This window comes from Mobula birostris, chromosome 3 (genome assembly GCF_030028105.1).
Source record: "Mobula birostris isolate sMobBir1 chromosome 3, sMobBir1.hap1, whole genome shotgun sequence".
NCBI lineage: Eukaryota > Metazoa > Chordata > Chondrichthyes > Myliobatiformes > Myliobatidae > Mobula > Mobula birostris.
Window position 1 is genome coordinate 28,699,046 of NC_092372.1, and position 21,073 is coordinate 28,720,118.

General features: G+C 40.7%; 1 protein-coding gene across 1 annotated transcript; it reads left to right on the forward strand.

Annotated features, from left to right (window-relative positions):
- Positions 1 to 1,015: 1,015 nt before the first annotated feature.
- On the forward strand, positions 1,016 to 17,716 carry LOC140194553 (protein FAM221B-like). The gene is made up of 7 exons (XM_072251768.1): positions 1,016 to 1,040; positions 1,167 to 1,384; positions 9,624 to 9,767; positions 11,595 to 11,705; positions 13,639 to 13,842; positions 16,160 to 16,279; positions 17,479 to 17,716. The coding sequence occupies exons 1-7, from the start codon at positions 1,021 to 1,023 to the stop codon at positions 17,661 to 17,663; spliced, it is 1,002 nt and encodes a 333-aa protein (XP_072107869.1). The 5' UTR covers positions 1,016 to 1,020; the 3' UTR covers positions 17,664 to 17,716.
- The last annotated feature ends 3,357 nt before the right edge of the window (positions 17,717 to 21,073 follow it).

Consider the following 21,073-nt stretch of genomic DNA (forward strand, 5'->3'; position numbering starts at 1 on the left):
CTGATGTTTGGCCTGTACAACAACTGACCATTGCTTTTATGCAATGAGTTGCTGCTATATGATTGGCTGATTAAATACCTGCATTAACGAACAGGTGTACTTAATAAAGTGGCCTTTGTGGGTCTATAGAACCCTGGTGATACTCTACCTGGAATACAGTGAACAAGTGTTGTCCCCTATGCAATGAAGGAGGCGGACTGAGGGAGTGCAACAAAGATGTACAAGACTGATTGCTGTAATGGGAGGATTTTCTTATAAGGAGATATTAACCATGGTGCCCCCTGTACTCTCTAAATTTCAGAAGAATGTTGAGCGTCCTCATTAAAGAACACAACATTCTTTCAGAGTTTAAAAGGATAGATGCAGGGAAAGTGTCTGCCTTGACTGGACTGTCAAGGTATAGAGCCGTCAATTCAGGATAGAGGAGAGATGATCCATACACGGCAGATGCTAAAAATCTGAAAGAAGGGAAGAAGTGCCAGACAAACTCAGCTATTTGCTTTTACATCAGACGCGAGAAAAAAATTCTTCAAATGTTGGTGAATGTTTGAAGTTCTTTGCCCAAGTGAGCTGTGGCGGAAAGTGGTGCAGATATAATGATCAGCCATGACTTTCTCAAATGTAGAAGTGGATATGAGGGCTTAACAGCCTAATCCTCCTTACAGCTTTTACCTTCTTGGATGACCTTTGCATTTTAGATATTGTTCAAAATATGAACGCACTACTTACATTTCATAAGACATTCTGAACCATGCCTGGCATGTGCACATTGTGGATTTTTTGCCATTGCTGTCTGTCTAATATTATCTAAATTCAATATGTTTTAAGCTGTACAGTAATCTGCTGCTCCTCTTATTGTATGTTGCTTGGTGCACATTAAATAATATTTGCTTTTCAATTAGCTCGCACGCCAGTAATCAACGGGAGATTCTTCCAGTCTCTTTCTCTGACTGGGTTGCTGTCAACAAATCAACCTGTTTCCTAGTTACAGGGCAATAAAAGCATTTCTCACCACTTCATATGATTGCATTTCTGGCCAGGTAGGACTTAATCCCACAAAAAGTTTTTTTAAGAAAAACATTGCCTGATATAATCAAATTTCTAAATGCAAATGTCAACAATGAAAATTCCATTGTAATTGTCAATGTTTCAATATCTGGCTTCAGTGGGCAAGCTCAGCTGAGAAATACACCTGCAATGTCTTCAGGTCAAGATTCAAAGGCAAAGGCGAAGAAGGCTGGTGTTGTTCCCAAGACTAAGGGTCATGAGTCCATCCAGGCCACACCAGGCAGCAACATGAATAGTAGAGCTGGACCTAGCCAGGCATTAGTGCCATATCAAACATCGCAGTCCACACAGGAAAACACAATGCTTGGTCCAAAAGGTAATGTAAAAATATCTCTGCAATCAAAATACATTGAATTTAGCACCTCAGGGTGTCAGTGCAGTCCATGTCAGTCCCTGGGCCTTACAGCAGTAAGTTGGAAGAATCCCCAGAGAAATGACAATCTTCATGGCAGGGGTAAGAAAATTCGCCATAGAAACTCAGAAGTGACAAATTTTACCCATTCCAAGTGTAAGCAAGGTGCAAGATACTGACCTTGGAAAATGTAAAAATGTAAAATTTCACACAGAAAAAAAAATAACTTTGATGTTTCCTATTTGAGATGAAAGCAAGAGAATTTTAAAAATCAAATTACATCCATCAAAAGAACAGGAAGTGAGAAAATGTGGCATTCTCGTTTATAATCTTCCAGTCCAGTTTCAGAAGTTTTATATAAACCATTCATAAGATATTCTGAACTGAAAAGCGGTAACTCTATCCATGGTGGTGTGGAACAGTGGTCTTAAAGAACTAGTGTTGTCAGGAATTTCTTGTTTTAAGGAAAGAATTTCCTGTTTAAAAAGTATTTGATTCAGTGCCGGCGAAGTGGGACGGCAAATGCACCCAACCATTAATAGTTTTTGGAATGCATTTTTTTCTTCTCCGCTCAGCAGCTGTTACCTGCCGAGGTGCACAGTGCTAACTCTGATATATGCCCTTTACCTTAACGCTGCCCCGCCAAATTAGTTTCAGTTCTTGGTAAGGCCAGGATTGGTATCCCTAATACAAAGCCTCCAGTCAAGCTGTTACTGCAGTAAGAGCAGAGACCAATTTTTCATGTCATGAATTGCTGGTTTCAACAAATTATTCACAGGATTTACCATTTAGCGTCCATTTTCTTTAATCCTGGACTCCTTACATCCAATCCCATTTTTAACAGTTGGTCCATTTAAAATGACTGGGGGACCTTCTGCAGATCTGACAATTAATCTGTGACTGTGGTGTTGAATGAAAAGACCATGTTCAGGGTAACAGTAAATCCCCCTTAATCGGCAGATTATATTCATGGTTATTGTACATAATCTGAAATAGAATTCCAAGCTTTTTTGGCGCAGTATGTGTGGCAACGCTTGCGGGCTTCCCCCAGCATATCCTTGGATGTGCTGCCTGTAAATGCAAATGACACATTTTACTGTACGCGTGATAAATAAATCCGAAAGCCGGAATTTAAATAAGGGTATTGAATCCAGGTGCAGGACTGTGGTTAAATTATGTGTAGCCACAAGCACTATTAATCCAGGCAGCAGTGGAATTTAATCATCTGTAATTTTAAAAGCTTATTTATCAGTAGTAATAACTGCAAAACTACCGGATTGTCAAGCGAGCCACTCTAGTCCATTAATCTCCTTCAGGAGAGGAAATCAGCTGTTTCTACCTAGTCTGGTCTACATGTGACTCCAGTCTCACCTGTGTGGTTAATTTTTGAATGGTATGATACCCACTCAGTTCTAGGGCAATTAGGGCTGGGCAGTAGATTCTGGCCCGAGTAGCCTGATCCCTACAAATGAAAAACAGAAAGGCACACTCAACCACAGGTTGCACAGAATGGGATTGCTTCATCTCAGCAAAACAACATCTCTGCTGTAGAGTTGAAAATAAACAGCCTAGCCTACAGACAAATTATATTGTTTTCCAAACCTGGTATTGCCTCTGAGAGATTAGACCTCTAACTTCTTGGCGAACATTTTGGTAGCACTAGAAAGCTTTTTTCCTTCATAAAGCTCCTCCAAATCCAGCAATAAAGCAGCACCCAATATTCAAGTTCAAGAGTATTGTTAAGGGCTTAAGTACAATACTGTGCAAAAGTCTTGGGCACCTTAGCTATATATACATGCCTAAGACCTTTGAATGTGGGCACTTGGCCAAGTGGTTAAGGCATTCAACTAGCGATCTGAAGGTCGTGAGTTCAAGCCCCAGCCAAGGCAGCATGTTGTATCCTTGAGCAAGGCACTTAACCACACATGGCTCTGCGACAACACTGGAGTCAAGCTCTTGCTCTTCCCGTAGACAACATCGGTGGTGTGGAGAGGGGAGTCTTGTAGCATGGGCAACTGCCGGTCTTCCATACAACTTTGCCCAGGCCTGTGTCCTGGAGAGTGAAGACTTTCCAGGCGCAGATCCATGGTCTTGCAAGACTAATAGATGCCTTTATTAAGACCTTTGCACAGTACTGTATTTGTCAACGTGGAGCAGAGAGCGAGTTTATAAATCTGGCAAGAGCAAAGGATGTTGAGGGTGGCGAGGTCACATCTAACCAATGTTATAGAGTTTTTCGTGATAGTTACCAGGAATGTGGATGAAAGCAAGGCAGTGGATGGTGTGTATGTGGAATTTAGTAAGGCGTTTGACAAGGTCCCACATGGGAGGCTGGTCAAGAAGGTTCTGTCGCTCGGCATTCAGGATGAGGTAGTAAATTGTGGGAGAAGCCAGAGAGTGGTAGTAGAGGGCTACCACTCTCTAGAGGCCTGTGACTAGTGACATGCCGCAGGGATTGGTGCTCAGACCTTTGTTGTTTGTCATCTATGTCAATGATCTGGATGATAATGCGGTTAACTGGATCAGTAAATTTGCGGATGACACCAAGATTGGGGTGTAGTGGACAGTGAGGAAGGCTATCATGGCTTGCAAAGAGATCTGCTGGAAAAATGGGATGAAAAATAACAGATGGAATTTAATGCAGAAAAGTGCAAAGTTTGCACTTCGGTAGGACTAGCCAAGGTAGGTCTTACACAGTGAATGGTAGGGCACTTAGAAGGGTGGTAGAACAGAGGGATCAGGGAATACAGGTCCCTAACTCATTGGAAATGGTGTTGCATGTAGACAGGGTCATAAAGAAAGCTTTTGCAACATTGGCCTTCATAAATCAATGTATTTAGTACAGGAGGTGGGATGTTATGTAAAAGTTGTATCAGACATTGGTGAGGCCTAATTTGGAGTATTGTGTGGAGTTTTGGTCACCTATCTACAGAAAAGATGTAAACAAGGTTGAAAGAGTACAGAGGAAATTCATAAGGGTGTTGCTGGTTCTGGAGGACTTGAGTTACAAGGAAAGATTGAATAGGTTAGGACTGTATTCTTTAGAACGTAGAAGACTGAGGCGTAAATGCAAGCAAATTTTTTTCCACTGAGGTTGGGTGGGACTACAACCAGAGGTCATGGGTTAAGGGTGAAAGGTGAGGTTTAAGGGGAACATGGGGGGAAACTTCTTCACTGAGGGCTGTGAGAGTGTGGAATGAGCTGCCAGCACAAGTGGTGCATGTGAGTTTGAATCCAACATTTAAGAGAAGTTTGGATAGGTACGTGGGTGGTAGGAGTATGGAGGGCGATGGACCTGGTGCAGGTCGATGAGAGTAGACGGCTTAAATGGTTTCAGCATGAACTAGATGGGCCAAAGGGCATGTTTCTATGCTGTGCTTCTCTATCACTCTATGACTATGGAGTGTTGTGGGAGAGGTGTGACAGGTGACAGAGAGAGAGTGATGCGGGTGCAGACTCATCCAGCCCTGAGGCACCAGGTGAGGTCATTTGATTCCAAACAATTGGTTTACTGATCATTACAGAATCCCTCCGTGGTGCTTCCTGCTCCCTCCCCTCTCCCTTCCCCTTTCCCCTATATTTGTCTAACCACAAAACCGCCCTGACACACTACCTTGAAATACACAAATAAATAAAGATTTAAAAATATAATCCAGGTTTTTCTTTTTTTGCTTATAAGTTGTACAAACCAAGAAGATTTAAAGTCCATTTCTACATCTGTGCTAAGTTAGATGATTTAAATATAAAGTCCATCTTGAAATTCATTCTTGTGCAGGCATTTACAGGAAAATAAAGAAATACAATCAAATTTATGAAAAATACTTAAGTACATAAACAACTCAGAAACAAGCAATGTGCAAAAGAAAACAAATTGTGCAAATAAATGAATAATGTTGAGAGCGTGATTAGCAGAGTCCTTGAAAGTGAGACCATAGGTTGTGGAATCAGTTCACCGTTGACATGGTCAACTCAACCAGTTGACCAATATTCATCCCCAGTGTAATTTTCATCGTCAATGGTAGGAAAATAGTTCTTAAATACTCACAGGACAAGCAAACTTTGCTAACGCTGTTCATCCTGCTATGTTATTTTAATGAGCCAAACTGTGTCCTTGTCTGTGTTGCTCTCCAACACTCTGCAACCTCACTGCTTCCGCACAGTATTGGTATTGATATTGCTTTATTGTCACAAAGATACAGTGAAAATCTTGTCTTGTGTGCTGTTTATACAGATCAGATCATTACACAGTGCTTTGAGCTAGAACAAGGTAAAACAATAACAATGCAGAATAAAGTATAAAAACAACCAAAAAGGTGCAGTGCAGGTAAACAATAAAGTGCAAGGTCACACAAGGTGTCAGGTTAATAGACATAGAAACATACGTAGAAAATAGGTGCAGGAGTAGGCCATTCGGCCCTTCGAGCCTGCACCGCCATTTATTATGATCATGGCTGATCATCCAACTCAGAACCCCGCCCCAGCCTTCCCTCCATACCCCCTGACCCCCGTAGCCACAAGGGCCATATCTAACTCCCTCTTAAATATAGCCAATGAACTGGCCTCAACTGTTTCCTGTGGCAGAGAATTCCACAGATTCACCACTCTCTGTGTGAAGAAGTTTTTCCTAATCTCGGTCCTAAAAGGCTTCCCCTCTATCCTCAAACTGTGGCCCCTCGTTCTGGACTTCCCCAACATTGGGAACAATCTTCCTGCATCTAGCCTGTCCAATCCCTTTAGGATCTTATACGTTTCAATCAGATCCCCCCTCAATCTTCTAAATTCCAACGAGTACAAGCCCAGTTCATCCAGTCTTTCTTCATATGAAATAAGAGATTTTAGAAAGAGAATACTGTTAAAGGGACATGTACAAATTGTACTACAAGTCAGAGTTGTTGCTGAAACAGAAGCTGGAACAAGATACACTGAAATAGGTTTGTTAGGGTGGACAGATCATTTCAGCAAGTTCTTATCCCACTTAATTTATCACTTCCTATTTGACTCCATCCTTTCTCTCCTGCTCCATTTCCTTTCTACTTACACCCATGATACCTCTGGCACTCCCCACCACTTTGACCATTTCCACTTTCCTGGTGCCAGTCTGCTCATTTGCACCATAGACCTCCAGTCTCTCGACAGCACGTTCCCACATCAGGATGGTCTGAGGGCCCCTTGTTCCTTTACTGAACAAAGTCCCACTAGTTAGAATCATCAAACACCACGACACATAAGGAGGCTCTTTAGGCATTCCAGTCTGTGCCGAACCACTATTCTGCCTAGTCCCATCAACCTGCATCCCACCATACCCCTCCCATCCATGTACTTGTACAAATTTCTCTTAAATGTTGAAATCGAACCCACATCCACCACTTAGGCTGGCAGCTCATTTCACATCTTTTTGTTATTTATTCATTTATGGGATGTGGGCGTCGCCAGCGAAGCCAGCATTTATTGCCCACCTCTAGTTGCCCTTGAGAAAGAAGGTGGTGATGAGCTGCAGTCCCTGAGGTGTAGGTACACCCACAGTGCTGTTACGGAGGGAATTCCATGCCCGCTTCACTGCCGCTGCTACTGAGCGATCGAGAATCTCCAGAGGGGAAGGCCCCAAATCCTTGGCTTTGCCTATTGCCTGTTACCAGGGTGGGGTTGAAGTGCTTGGCAGAGATGGTGCTCGGTGTCGGAGGGCTGGTCGGAGGCTTGAAGTTTTTGGACGGACTCAAGAGTTGGCTGTGGTCGGGTGCTTCCAGGGTGCTGCATCGGCAAGTTTGCGGCGCTGGAAGCTCATGGCAGGGAGAGTTTTTCTTCCTTCTACCATCTTCGAGAGACTTTGAGACTTTTTTTTTACCATGCCCATGGTCTGTTCTTTATCAAATTATGGTATGGCTTTGCACTGTTGTAACTATATGTTATAATTATGTGGTTTTCATCAGTTTTTCAGTCTTGGTTTGTCTTGTGTTTCTGTGATATCATTCTGGAGGAATATTGTATCATTTCTTAATGCATGCATTACTCAATGACAATAAAAGAGGACAGCGTGTCCTCATAATCTAATCTAATTTAATCTAATCTTGACCAGTGACAATGAAGGAACGGAGATATGTTTCCAAGTCAGGATGGTGACTGACTTGGGGGTGGGGGGAGGAATTTCCAAATGGTGGTGTTCCCAGATATCTGCTGTTCTTGTCCTTCTAGATGGTAGTGCCCGTGAGTCTGGAAGGGGTTACCTTAGGAACTTTGATGTGTTGTTGCAGTGCATCTTGGTGATAGTACACACTGCTGCAACTGTTTGTCGATGGTGGAGGGATTGGATGCTTGTGGAAGGGGTACCAATCAAGTGGGCTGCCTTGTACTGGATAGTGTCAAGCTTCTTAAGTGTTGATGGAGCTGCACTCATCCAGGCAAGTAACAAGTATTCTATTACACACTTGAACTGAGCCTTGTGGATGGTGGGTAAGCTTTGGGTAGTCAGAAGGTGAGTTACACGTCACAGAATTCCTAGCCTTTGACCTGCTCTGGTAGCCACAGTGTTTATATGGATAGACCAGTTCAGTTTCCTGTCAATGGTAACCCCCAGGATGTTGATAGTAGGGGATTCAGTGATGGTGATGCCACTGAATGTCAAGGGATGATGGTTAGAGCCTCTCTTGTTGGAGATGGTCATTGCCTGGCATTTGCATGGCTCGAATGTTACTTGCCATTTGTCAGCCCAAGCCTGGATATTGTCCAGGTCCCGCTGCATTTGGGTATGAATTGCTTCACTATCTGAGGAATCACAAATGATACAGAACATTGCTCAGTCATCTGCGAACATTCCCACTTCTGACTTTATGACGTAAGGAAGGTCATTGATGAAGCAGCTGAAGATGGTTGGTCCTAGGACACTTTCCTGAGGAACTCCTGCAGTGATGTCCTGAGGATGAGATGATTAACCTCCAGTCACCACAACCATCTTCCTTTGTGTCAATGATTCCAGCCAGCGGAGGATTTTCCCCCTAATTCCCATTGACTCTATTTTAGTTAGGGCACCTTGATGCCATACTCAGTCAAATGCTGCCTTGATGTTGAGGGCTATCATTCTCACCTCACCTTGGTATTTAGCTCTTTGGTCCATGTCTGGAGCAAAGAGGTGATGAGGTCAGGAGCTGAATGGCCTTGATGGAACTCAAACCAGGCATCCCTAAGCAGGTTATTGCTGAGTAGGTGCTGCATGATAGCACAGCTGATGACCCCACTCCATTACTTTGCCAGTGATTGAGAGTAGGCTGATAGGGCGGTAATTGGCTGGGTGGACTTGTCCTGTTTCTTGTGTACAGGGCATACCTGGGCAATTTTCCACATTGCCGGGTAGATGCCGATGTTGTAGCTGTACTGGGACAGCTTGGCTAGTGGCACAGACAGTTCTGGAGCACACGTCTTCAGGACTATTGTTGGGATTTTGTCTGGGCCCAGAGCCTCCACAGTATCCAGTGCTTTCAGCCATTTCTTGATGTTTATACCCCTCATAGTTCCCTCAGCTAACACACTTGTTTGTTTAACTGAACCACTTTTATATCGAACAACTTTTCCTTTGACTCCATTCAAAGAAATTATTTTTGGAATAAAACACTGCCCAGCTGAAAATCCACAATGACTTTCTCTTCCAATCTCCACTCCTTCACCTCTGTCCACTTTCTCAGAAAAATTATTTCCAATAATGTTTTTTTTTAGGAAAGACGAATTTATAAGTGCAATTTTGTTTTTAAAAAGTTTATGCTGCCTTTGGACTGCTATAAATTAATTTGATTTTAAATTCATAGTTGCCTTACCTCACATACCATTAATGTTTCTAAACCCATGGTCTCCCTTTTCTTACAATTATACTGTATTTTCAGCATGAAAAAGTAGGCAAAGTGAATTGAATTTCCAGACCATTTTCTTATACTCTTTCCAAACCTATGAATTAGGTAAATATTTTGATGAGACTCTGCTGAAGGGCTTGGCCTGAAACATTGAGTATTTATTCCCCTCCATAGATGCTACCTGACCTGCTGAGTTCCTCCAGCATTTTGACTGTGTCGCTTTGGATTTCCAGCATCTGCAGAAAATCTCTTGTTTAAAGATTTTGACTCTTCACTTTTGTTTCTCACTGGCAAAAATAAATTATCGCAGATGAAGAATAGATAGAACCAAAAAAAATGCCTACCTAATTATGTGATTATATTTGAAGGATACACAGTGAAACCTATAGTTCCAGCCAAAAAGGCAGAGCTTATCTCTGTTGCAAAAGCGATGCACAGAGATGAATTTGGAATTCGCGTGAAGGAATTATTTGATCCAGAGAGGGAAGCAGCATTAGATGCACTTCAGACAGGTGAGTTTAAACATTGTGATCACTGACCCGATTCGAGGGTCTTATGTACATGAAGCACAGACCCGGATTGTGTTGCATCTCAGTTTTATTTTCATCATCACTATACCAACTAACAACAGCAACATTTAGGATTTCCAAATACACAGTTAAAGTAGAAATCTCTTCATCACAATCTGTACTTTTCCCAGTGGAATCTGGATATAATACTGGCAGCTGAATATAATATTGAGATATTTTAAAATAATAGCCTGCAGATGATAGATTTTTGTACAAGTTAGTTCTTATACAAAAGCTTAATTACTACTTAGCAATCTCTTTTCCTTTAAAAAAATTATTGCATTTCATTATAATTCTCTCAAGTAAATATTTCAAAATCTAGTGTACTTAGAAGAATGAACTTTCAAACTTTTTAATGTTTGCCATTTGTTTGAACATATTACAGCTGAAAAATAGATTTATGATGACAGCTAACCAGAAAGGAATATATTTTATACAGTCAATGGATGTGCCACAGAGTCTTAGATTTTCTATTTATTTGTCAAATTAGATCTAATCATAATATGTTCTGTGTTCTTCGGTAACATTTTTTCACCAATATATCATAGGAATGTCCAAAAGCCTTACAATGGCTAATTGAATAAGACTGCACAGGGTTCTTCCTTTCTGCAGGTCCAGGCTTGAACTCAAATGGCTGAGATAGCTATGTGTTTCCTCTGGAAGTTCCAAGTGTCCTTTGTGAGGATGAACACTCTAAATCCAACCGACATCAAAGGCTTCTGTTATTACAATGATAGTATTGATGTCGTAGGCACATGGCCAAGTGGTTAAGGCATTGGACTAGCTACCTGAAGGTCGTGAGTTCGAGCCCCAGCTGAGGGAATGTGTTGTGTCCTTGAGCAAGGCACTTAATCACACATTGCTCTGCGACGACACTGGTGCCAAGCTGTATGGGTCCTAATGCCCTTCCCTTGGACAACATTGGACTTGCAGCATGGGCAACTGCTGGTCTTCCATACAACCTTGCCCAGGCCTGTGCCCTGGAGAGTGAAGACTTTCCAGGCGCAGATCCATGGTCTCGCAAGACTAATGGATGCCTTTAATTGATGCTTAAAAAGGAGCAAAGGTGTCTTGTGCTAGAGTTAGAAAACTATAAATTATAAACTGAATAAAAGTGCCCAAAATTCCACAACAAGTATCATACAAAATAAACTTGTTCCTCAAATTTCAAAGTAGATTTATTGCCAAAGTACGGATATGTCACCACATACAACCCTGAGTTTCATTTTCTTGCAAGCATTCTCAGTAGATCAGTAAAACAAAAACTAACAAGCAAAAAATATGCACCAGAAGACAAACCACACAAATGCAAAAAAAAATACAAAAATACATACATAATACTGAAAACATGAAATGTGAAGTCCTTTAAAGTGAGTCCAAAGGTTGTGCAATCAGTTAAGTGCTGAGATGAATGAAGTTATCCACTCTGGTTCAGGAGGCTGATAGTTGAAAGGTAAAATTGTTTCTGAACCTGGTTATGTTGGACCTTGATGAAAAGATACAAAATCACACCGGTTTAGTATGTTTCTTTTCTATGACTAACATTAAGGCATAGGCCAGGATTGTATTAAAGCAAGGATATATGTATTAGCGCAAGGTATTTTCAACACAAATATCTGTTCCTTAAATTTTTACTTTAATTTAGTTATGGGAAATTTGGTATACTTCAATATTTTAATATATTTTCACAATGGGCAAAACAATGATCTGGTAGTTGGTTCAACTATCACATTTATAAAGAATACATTGATGACTGTGTTGCTTTGAAAGGAATTTATATTGGATGGCGATGCCCTGAATACAATTGGGATTGCATTCGTGTTGGAGTCAAATCAAAGTGCTTTTGTGGACACCTCCTTGCTGAACATGAACATTTTACTGGTATGGAACAAACTTTTACATGTGAATTGATTGTATTTGCTGGAACCTTGTGAAAGCATCAACTTGTGAAATTCTGCTTTCCCTACTCTATTGATCAACTTATAATGATCACGTTTCTCAGCAGAAGAGCTGCCATGAGAATTAAGAGACGTTAATTATAGTGTTAGGATTGAATACAAGGCAGAGACAGAAATTATCATTCACTAGCAGATGCATAAGGTGCAGAAGATTTAGAATAATCAAGCATGGAGAAGTTCTGGAGAGAAAGGTGATAAGTTAAATAGAAAAATCTTCTTCTGTTATTGTTTAGATTCTTCTGATTAGTGAAACTTGTTAGCAGTAATCATAATTAAATGTTACCCCAAGCAAAAGTTTTTCTGTCATAGATACAAGTTTTGAATCTATGATTAATTTATGATTAAGATTATGTTTCTACTCAGTGATTCAAGGAATAAATTCTGAAGAATTCAATATTAATCTAAACCCATCTGTAGTGATTACTTTAAAACAAACCAAAACTGCTGAGAGACTAAGCTTGCAGATCAACACTGTATGATGAACTTTCAAAATAATGACTTCAAAATCGGAAGAGATACATTCGACTTTTTATTACGAAATCAGCAAAGGCAAACAATCTTGCAGCAATAGAAAACTAATGAAACTAAATTAATGACATAGCAAGAGAAAATGTGCGAATGCTAGAAATTCAAGCAACACACACAAGCTGCCGAAAGAATTCGGCAGGCCAGGCAGCGTCAATGGAAAAGAGTCAATGTTTCGGGCCAAGACCTTTCATCAGGACTGGAAGAAAAGATGAGGAGTCAGAGTAAGGAATTGAGGGGAGGTGAGGAAGAGCCACAAGTGAGGAATTGAAAGAAGGGGATGGCATTTTTACAAGTAACAGGGTAGGAAGAGGTATAGTCCAGGTAGCTGTGAGAGTTAGTGGGTTTATAACAGACATCAGTAGATAAGCTGTCTCCAAAGATAGAAGCAGAGAGATTGAGAAAGGGGAGGGAGGTGTCCGTAATGGACCAGGTAGCGACATAGTGTTCAAATTAACGAAGTCACTAAGTTAGCAGTTGAACTAATGTACTTAAGCAATGTTGAGGTCTAGTTAGTGTTCCAGTAGTGTCCCAATTAACATAACCAAGTGGTCAAACTAAGTTACTGTAAGCAGTCAAACTAACTTAGCGATTGAATAACGGTTAACCAAAAAAAAAATCACCCTGTGGCTTACCCCCCTCAACTAGACTAAAGTAAACTAACTAAAAGCAAGAATATGTAATTATACTCATTTGCTCCTACCACGCTGCCACCCACCTGACAGATTACCGTAATAAACATGCCACAAAATACAAGATAGATGCCCATGGCTCCCACAAATAGAAAATAGATACACAGCTGCTTCAATGTCTCTGCCTAACATTTTGACTACCAAATCCAGAAACTTTAAGTTTAGTTATGATCGATAACTAAAAATACAGACCAGAGATTGATATTGGTAATGCTATCTTTTTTGTCCTACAGGGTTCAAAAATAAATGCTGCAGTTTGTTTGCAACATAATTAAACTAAACTAAACTAAACTTTTTTTAAAAAAATAGGTTATGTCCTATAATGATTTCTGCAGCACTGTTCCACTAATCACTTGAAATCTTAGAACATACTGACCCATTAAGAATTGATCTTCTTTGGTAGCATTAATGCAAGATTTCACAGTCATTGAGAGAGTCCAACTTGGTTCTCACTAAGTAGAATTATACACTGAGGGACAGACAAACATCTCTAATTGATCATAGCTGCTGGAAATGAGTCCACTTATCTTGATAAAACAGCAAGTAGACAAATAAAGTCTTCATATTTCAATCTTTTCAGCCTTTTCCAAGTTTTACCTATGTGATAGTGTCCAGTGATTTTTATGATTTTGTCAATAGGTACCAGTGTACAAGTGCCCTGTGCAGTCTCAGGCTGCCAGTGCCGGGCTTTTGCCTTCATTCCTTCCCGCCCTGAAGACGTAGGTGAATTCTGGCTTAGAAAGCGAAGAAACTTCGACCCAAGCACCTGGAGAGCCAAGTGCCGCTGTAAACACAACCACGAAGAGCACAAATCCACTGGAAGTCATAAGTGCAACATCAGTGGTATTTCAGATCTAAGAGCATCTTTACTCGTGTTTATTTGCGTTCTCTGTTAGATTGGCACAACATTATGGGGTGAAGGGCCTGTTTCTGTGCTGTACTGTCCTGTGTTCTCTGTTCTGTTCCTGAAATCATCATTAGGAATGAATGAAATTTCTATGACGTGCTAAATACAATCCATCGTGTGAACCAAGCAATATTCCTGACTAAAAAAAGAAACATCTTAACTCACTCATTTCCTTGATTAAGTGATTGAAGTAAAGATTGGTTTTCCTAATGTTCAAACATTTGGCTGTGTCTCTGTCTTTGTGGAGTTTCTTTATTGATTCTATTATGTTTCTTTGAATCTACTGTGAATGCCTGCAAGAAAATGAATCTCAGGGTAGTGATGGTAATATATATGTACCTTAGTTTTAAATATATCTATCTAGAGGCAAAAGCAATTCATCTGCATTGGTTTGAGATCACAATAGAACATTGATGTTAGCTTAAGGTAGGAAATCAAAAAATGGGCAGAGTGGCCACCTGGCCCTTCGAACCTGCTCACCCTTTCATTAAGAACATAGCTGATTTAGTGCCATTTACTAGCACTATCCTCATATCTCTTCATTCCATTAGCATCTAGAACATTCAACATAAATGGCCAAAGTTGATTAAAACGTTTTCGATAATTATATGAATGATTGAATGAAAAGACACTGGTACTTGATAAATGTACCATAAAAGGAGAAAGGGGAATGGAAAAAATGGCAGGGGAGTAGATGGACAAGTTACATGGAAGAACAATTTATCTAATCATTATATGCGATACACTATTTTCTTCTCCTGTTTAAAATGTCTTCCCACACTACTTGGTCACATGCAAAAGCAGTCATGCTAATGTAAAATTATAGAAGTGAGCACAGTTTTTCAGAATTTGTAGTCTCATTCACCAATAGTCTGTTGTGTAGTAGACTATGGAACATCTTGTTTCATCATCCATTGCTTCCAAAATTTGTAGATTATTAAAATCTAACATTGACTTCAAATGATCACAATTCATCTTCTCTCTCCTATCCCTGTCAATTCTTAATGATCTCCTGCATTTATTGTGCTTTTTCAGTGAAGTTGGTTCCTTAAGGTTGTTAAAGCTGGAACTGTGGTGGGGATTAGCTTCCACTACCTATTAAATGCTCCCAATGGAGTGTGTCTCAAATAGCCTCTGGCAATCAAGTCCGGCGGAATCATTTCTACTGATTGGAGAAGGGGCAAAGGCAAGTTACTGGTGCCTTTAAACCGGTTGCTTCGGGCAGGTGTGGCTTTTCAGTTGCGGACAGCAGCTCATCTGGGAGAAAAAAAACGGAAACCTCTGCTGTCTTGTGGCTTTACCTACTCATGTAGAGGGCTTTCAGAGTAAACCTGGAGAAAAATCCAGAGCTGGAGTCCCTGAGGTTCAAAGGTTGAAAGGTTCAACGGTTCATATTACGATCAAAGTATATACACTGAATACAACTTGGAGTTTCATCTTCAACAGATAGCCATAAAATACAGAAAAAACCATAGAAGCCTCACACCTGAAAAAGAAAAAGAAACAAAACTTGCTGACTCCAAACCCCCCAACCTCTCCCTTGCACGAAAACTAACAGATCTCCTACTTGGAAACATCAAACCCCTGACCTCCAAAATCCTCCCACACAAAAAAAAAAGCAGCAAGAACATCAAACACCAACCCCTCCCTCACCAAAAAAAGTTACATCCTGCATCCTACGCTGAGTTCAACAATGACTGGAAACTCCTGCGACACTGCTGGTGCCAAACCGTATCGGTCTATGACATACCTCTGAGTTCATCAGCTGTGTAGGGAGAGAGAGCCTGCTGCATGGGCAACAGTTTGGTCTCCGTATCGTGGTGCCCTGGCTTGAGTATTATGTAGACAACTGGGAATAACATCCATGGCCAACCCCAACCAGCAGGGGGCCTCTCAGAGAAGTCAATGTAAAAATATTCACTGAAAAGCCAAAACTCTGGTTGTTGCCAACCTGAAATAATAAAAGAAAATCATGGAAATTCTCAGTAGGTTAGGTAGCAACTGTGCAGAAAGAAACAGTTAACATTTCCCTTTGTCAAAACAGGTTCCATCCCCTGCAGCTAGGCTGAAACACTCTCCAATGGGACTAGCAAATCTCCCCACAAGGAAAATGTTCCTAGCACTGTGGAAATGCTGTTAATTACTCAAGCAAATTACATTATTCATTATAAGAGCAATTGTTAAGTAAGAGATATAGTAAAAGTTTTGAATTAAACTGCACAAATTTTATTTTAAATTGTGTTCTTTAAACAGGTTGTGCCTGTTCAAGCTTTGACTCAAATTTCCTCTGTGCCGCCTGTGATAAACATTGGGAACAACATCATACATTCTTTGAAACAGAAGGAAGCAGAAAAGAAGCTGGACTTCCATATGGTAGGAAGAGGGCAGTAAACCACTCACGCTTGTTCATATGTTCAAATATTACACAGTGCCAGATTCAGTTGAGTCTCAGCTATCAACTCAAGATAACGTGAAGTAACAAGGAGGAATGATGATATAAAAATCTAAAATAAAATCAGTTATTTGTTAATTATTAAAATATTATTTTCCAAAATAATGTGATAAAAAATAAAGTTTTACCAAAATCGTGCCAGTTGTTGGGTTAATTTGCCATAGTAAATTGTCCCAATTGTGTAATACGACCATAAGACATTGGAGCAGAAGTGGGGGCCAATTGAGTCTGCCCTACCATTCCATCATGGCTGATTTATTATCCCCCTCAACCCCATTCTCCCGCCTTCTCCCCATAACTTTTGACATCCTGGTAATGGTAGAATCGGGGGGTAAGTTGATATGAATGTGAGAAGAATAAAATTATGGTACAAGTATTCACAGGCTTGATACAATGTTCCTTTTGTCCTTATTGTAAGCAGTCCTTCAATGTCTCCCTATGTTTAAAGAATGCCTAATCACTGCCAATATACGTTGCAAGAACATGAATGAAACAGAAGCATAAATTTGTAAGAATACTTTTATGTGGAATAGGATCCCAAATCCTATTTCAGTTTGAGGGTTAGGGTAACAATTCATCCAGTGATAAGCTTAGTTTCTATGGAGCACCAATTATGCTAAAGAATGCTTATATATTGTATTTTCTAACATGCAAACCTACGTATATAGGAAAGAGGAACTTTGCCAAAACAGATATGGTCTTGAAACAGTACCATAGAGCACTGTAATTTCAAATTCTGTACAGCTCCATGCAATGTTTGTTTTCTACTACAGGTACTGAGAAATGCCTTTAAGATTATTGCAGTCACAAGAATATTGTGTGTTTTAATTGTACGATCCATGTAGTTTTATAGCCAATGCTGTCAATAGTCATAGTCATAGTCATACTTTATTGATCCCGGGGGAAATCGTTTACAACAGGAAACCTTTCCCATGGGTAGTATAAATGGAAAATCTCAAAACTCAGTTGTTAAATGTGAAAATTACTTATCAAAAATGCAAAGGTTTCCAATTTACACTTCTGGCAAGCAGGATTTATTATTGCAATTGAAGACTTTTATGATTATTCCTGGTATGTTTGGGTATCCTAAAATATTTTTTTATTATTGGGATGGTTTTAGGTGAAGCTTACCTGCCCTTTGCAGAGATGCCCAGCTTACGAAATGCAGTACTATCTGGGAATGAGGAGGATGACTCAGCATACCAGAGCATTACGAGTGGCACTGGACCGTATTTACATCTTGGACTTCCTCCCAACTCTGCTGGACCTGCTTTGCCGTCAAACAAGAAGACGGGGGAATCCTGAGATGTGTGTAATTAGTACCTACAGATGTCACTGTCTGAATAAAACATCATACAGTCAGGTTTATCCTGTTTTGGTCCACAATCCATGAATTCATGGGTAGTTAAAAAAAATTGATTGCATAAGCAGTATTTTAAAGTTGCTTCCAAGTTCAAAATAGGAAAAATAGAAGTTCATATCCAGTGAAAAATTTATAATTGCAAAATATCATGAAAGATCTCATTTCCTGTACGAAGTTGTGCTGGCAATTACAGCTTGTTGTTGGCCATAATGCCAGAGAGGCACCACGATAGCATGGTGATTAACGTGACGCTTTTACAGCTCGGGACGTAAAAGAGTTCAGATTTCAATGTTTGTACATTCTTCCCGTGAGAGTGTGGGTTTCCTCCAAAAGTCTAAGGAAGTACCGGTTAGTGGGCTAATTGGTTGTTGTAAATTGTCATGTGATTTGGCTGGGGTTGAATACATGGGTTGCTGGGCATTGTAGCTTGTTGGGCCAGAGGTGCCTGTCACACACTGTTATCGCTAAATAAATAAGTAATGTTAGTCTGGAAAAACAATGACCTAATAGTTAATGGCCTAGCATTGACGTTGCAAATTTTATAGAACCATTTCTTCCAATCTGGCATCAATAACAGTTCTAATGGATATTCATGACATCCGCAAACAGGATGACACAGCTGAAGAGCTCTTCAATCATTCCACCCATGGGACGTGCCAATGTAGAAACTTGAAATTCCATTCACTGGAATTCATCTAAAATCTAAACTATTTTAAAACTTTTGGTCTCATCAGAAAACTTTATTGCAGGAAGGCCTATTGTTTCTTTGCTTTACAAATGCCAGACCGTTATCGATGTTATTTTGGAAGGAAACATTAAAGAAAATAAATAATGTTTCAACCGAGATGCAGCTCCTGAGAGAGCATGTTTGGGATCTGGAGCTGCGGCTCGATGACCTGCAGCTTATAATGGAAAGTGAGCAGGGGATAGGTAGGAGCTACAAGGAGTTAGTCACTCTGAGGCTGCAGGAGTTAGACAAGTGGGTGACTGTCAGGGAAGGGAAGAGCTCAGATAGTAGAGAGCACCCCTGTGGCCATCCCCCTCAGTAATCGTTATCTCATTTTGGATGCTGTTGGCGGGGGGGGGTGACCTGCCAGAGAACGACCACGGCATTCAGGTCTCTGGCACTGAGAGTGGTTTCATGGTGCAGAAGGGAGAGAAGATGAGGAATGCGTTAGTCATAGGGGATTCTATAATGAGGGGAACAGACAGGAGGTTCTGTCAGTCTGACAGAGATACCCGCATGGTGCATTGCCTCTGTTGGTACCAATGACATTGGGAGAAAAAGGGATGAGGTCCTTAAGAAAGAATTCAGGGAATTGGGTAGGGGAGTGAAAAGGATTGCTGCCTGTGCCACATGCTAACAAGCGCAAGAATAGCATGATCAAGCATATTAATGCGTGGCTGAGAGACTGGTGTAGGGGGCAGGACTTCAGGTTCCTGGATCACTGGGGCCTCTTCTGAGAGAGGTACAACCTGTACAAAAAGGACAAGTTATACCTGAACCCAAAAGGGTCCAATATCCTAGTGGGCATGTTTAATGGAGCTGTTCGGGAGGGTTTAAACTAATTTGGCAGGGGGATAGGAACCGGAGTGATAGGGCTGAGGAAGGGGAAAACCAATTCAAAGCAGTCACGGAGGACCTCGTCCATTTCCTCCATCCAATGCAACACCACTTTTGACACCGTGACCTCCCGCTTCAGTTTCTGTGTTTACAACAGAAAGCAGCAAATACTGGACTGAAAGTGTTATATTTGAATGCACACAGCATACGAAATAAAATGGACGATCTTGAAGTTCAGCTACAGATTGCCAAGTATGAGGTTGTGGCCATCTCTGAAACTTGGCTAAAGGATGGCTGCCACTGGGAGCTGAACATCCAAGGATATGTGGTGTATTGGAAAGATAGATTAGTAGGCAGAGGGGGTGGTGTGGCCCTGTGTATAAGAAATAATATTAAGTCACTAAAAATGTATGACATAGGATCGGAAGGTGAAGAGTCTCTATGGGTTGAGTTAAGAAATGGCAAGGATAAAAGGACCCTAATGGCTGCTGCATACAGGCCTCCAAACAGCAGCTGTTAGGTGGATTACAAATTACAGCAGAAGATAGAAAAGGTGTGTCGAGGGCCAATGTCATGATGATCGTTGTGGATTTTAACATGAAAGTGGATTGGGAAAACCAGGCCAGTACTGGACCTCAAGAGAGAGAATTTGTAGAATGTCTAAAGGATGGCTTTTTAGAGCAGCTTGTTGTTGAGCCCACTAGGGGATCAGCTGTGCTGGATTGGGTGTTGTTGCAATGATCCAGAGGTGATAAGAGAGTTTAAGGTTAAGGAACTCTTAGGGAACAGTGATCACAATATGATCGCGTTCACTTTGAAATTTGAGAAGGAGAAACTAAATTCCAATGTGTTGGTATTTCAGTGGAATAAAGGAAATTACAATGGCATGAGAGGGGAACTGGCCAAGGCTGACTGGAAAGAGACAGTAGCTGGAAGGACAGCAGAGCAGCAATGGCTGGAGTTTCTGCAAAAAATGAGCGAAGTGCAAGATAAATATATTCCAAATAAGAAGAAATTTTCAAATGGAAGAAGGACACTACCATGGCTGACAAGTGAAGTCAGAGCCAAAGCAAAAGAGAGGGCATACAAGGAAGCCAAAGCTAGTGGGAAGATAGAGGATGGGGAAGCTTTTAAAAACTTGCAGAAGGAAACTATGAAGTTCGTTAAGGAAGGAAAAGATGAATTATGAAAGGAAGCTGATAACTAATATCAAAAATGATACTAAAAGCTTTTTTAAGTATATAGAAGGTAAAAGAGAGTTTAGGGTAGATATATGACCAATAGAAAATCATGCTGGAGATATTGTAATGAGAGATGCAGAGATGGCAGAGGAACTGAACGCGTAATTTGCATTAGTCTTCACAGTGGAAGACATCTGCAGTATACCGGACATTCAAGAGTGTCAGGGAAGTCAAGTCAAGTCACTTTTTATTGTCATTTTGACCATAACTGCTGGCACAGTACACAGTAAAAACGAGATGTTTCTCAGGACCATGGTGCTACATGAAACAATACAAAAACTACACTGAACTACGTAAAACAGCACAAAAATTACACTAGACTACAGACCTACCCAGGACTGCATAAAGTGCACAAAACAGTGCAGGCGTTACAATAAATAATAAACAAGACAACAGGCACAGCAGAGAGCAGTAGGTTGGTGTCAGTCCAGGCTCTGGGTATTGAGGAGTCTGATGGCTTGGGGGAAGAAACTGTTACATAGTCTGGTCATGAGATCCTGAATGCTTTGGTGCCTTTTGCCAGATGGCAGGAGGGAGAAGAGTTTGT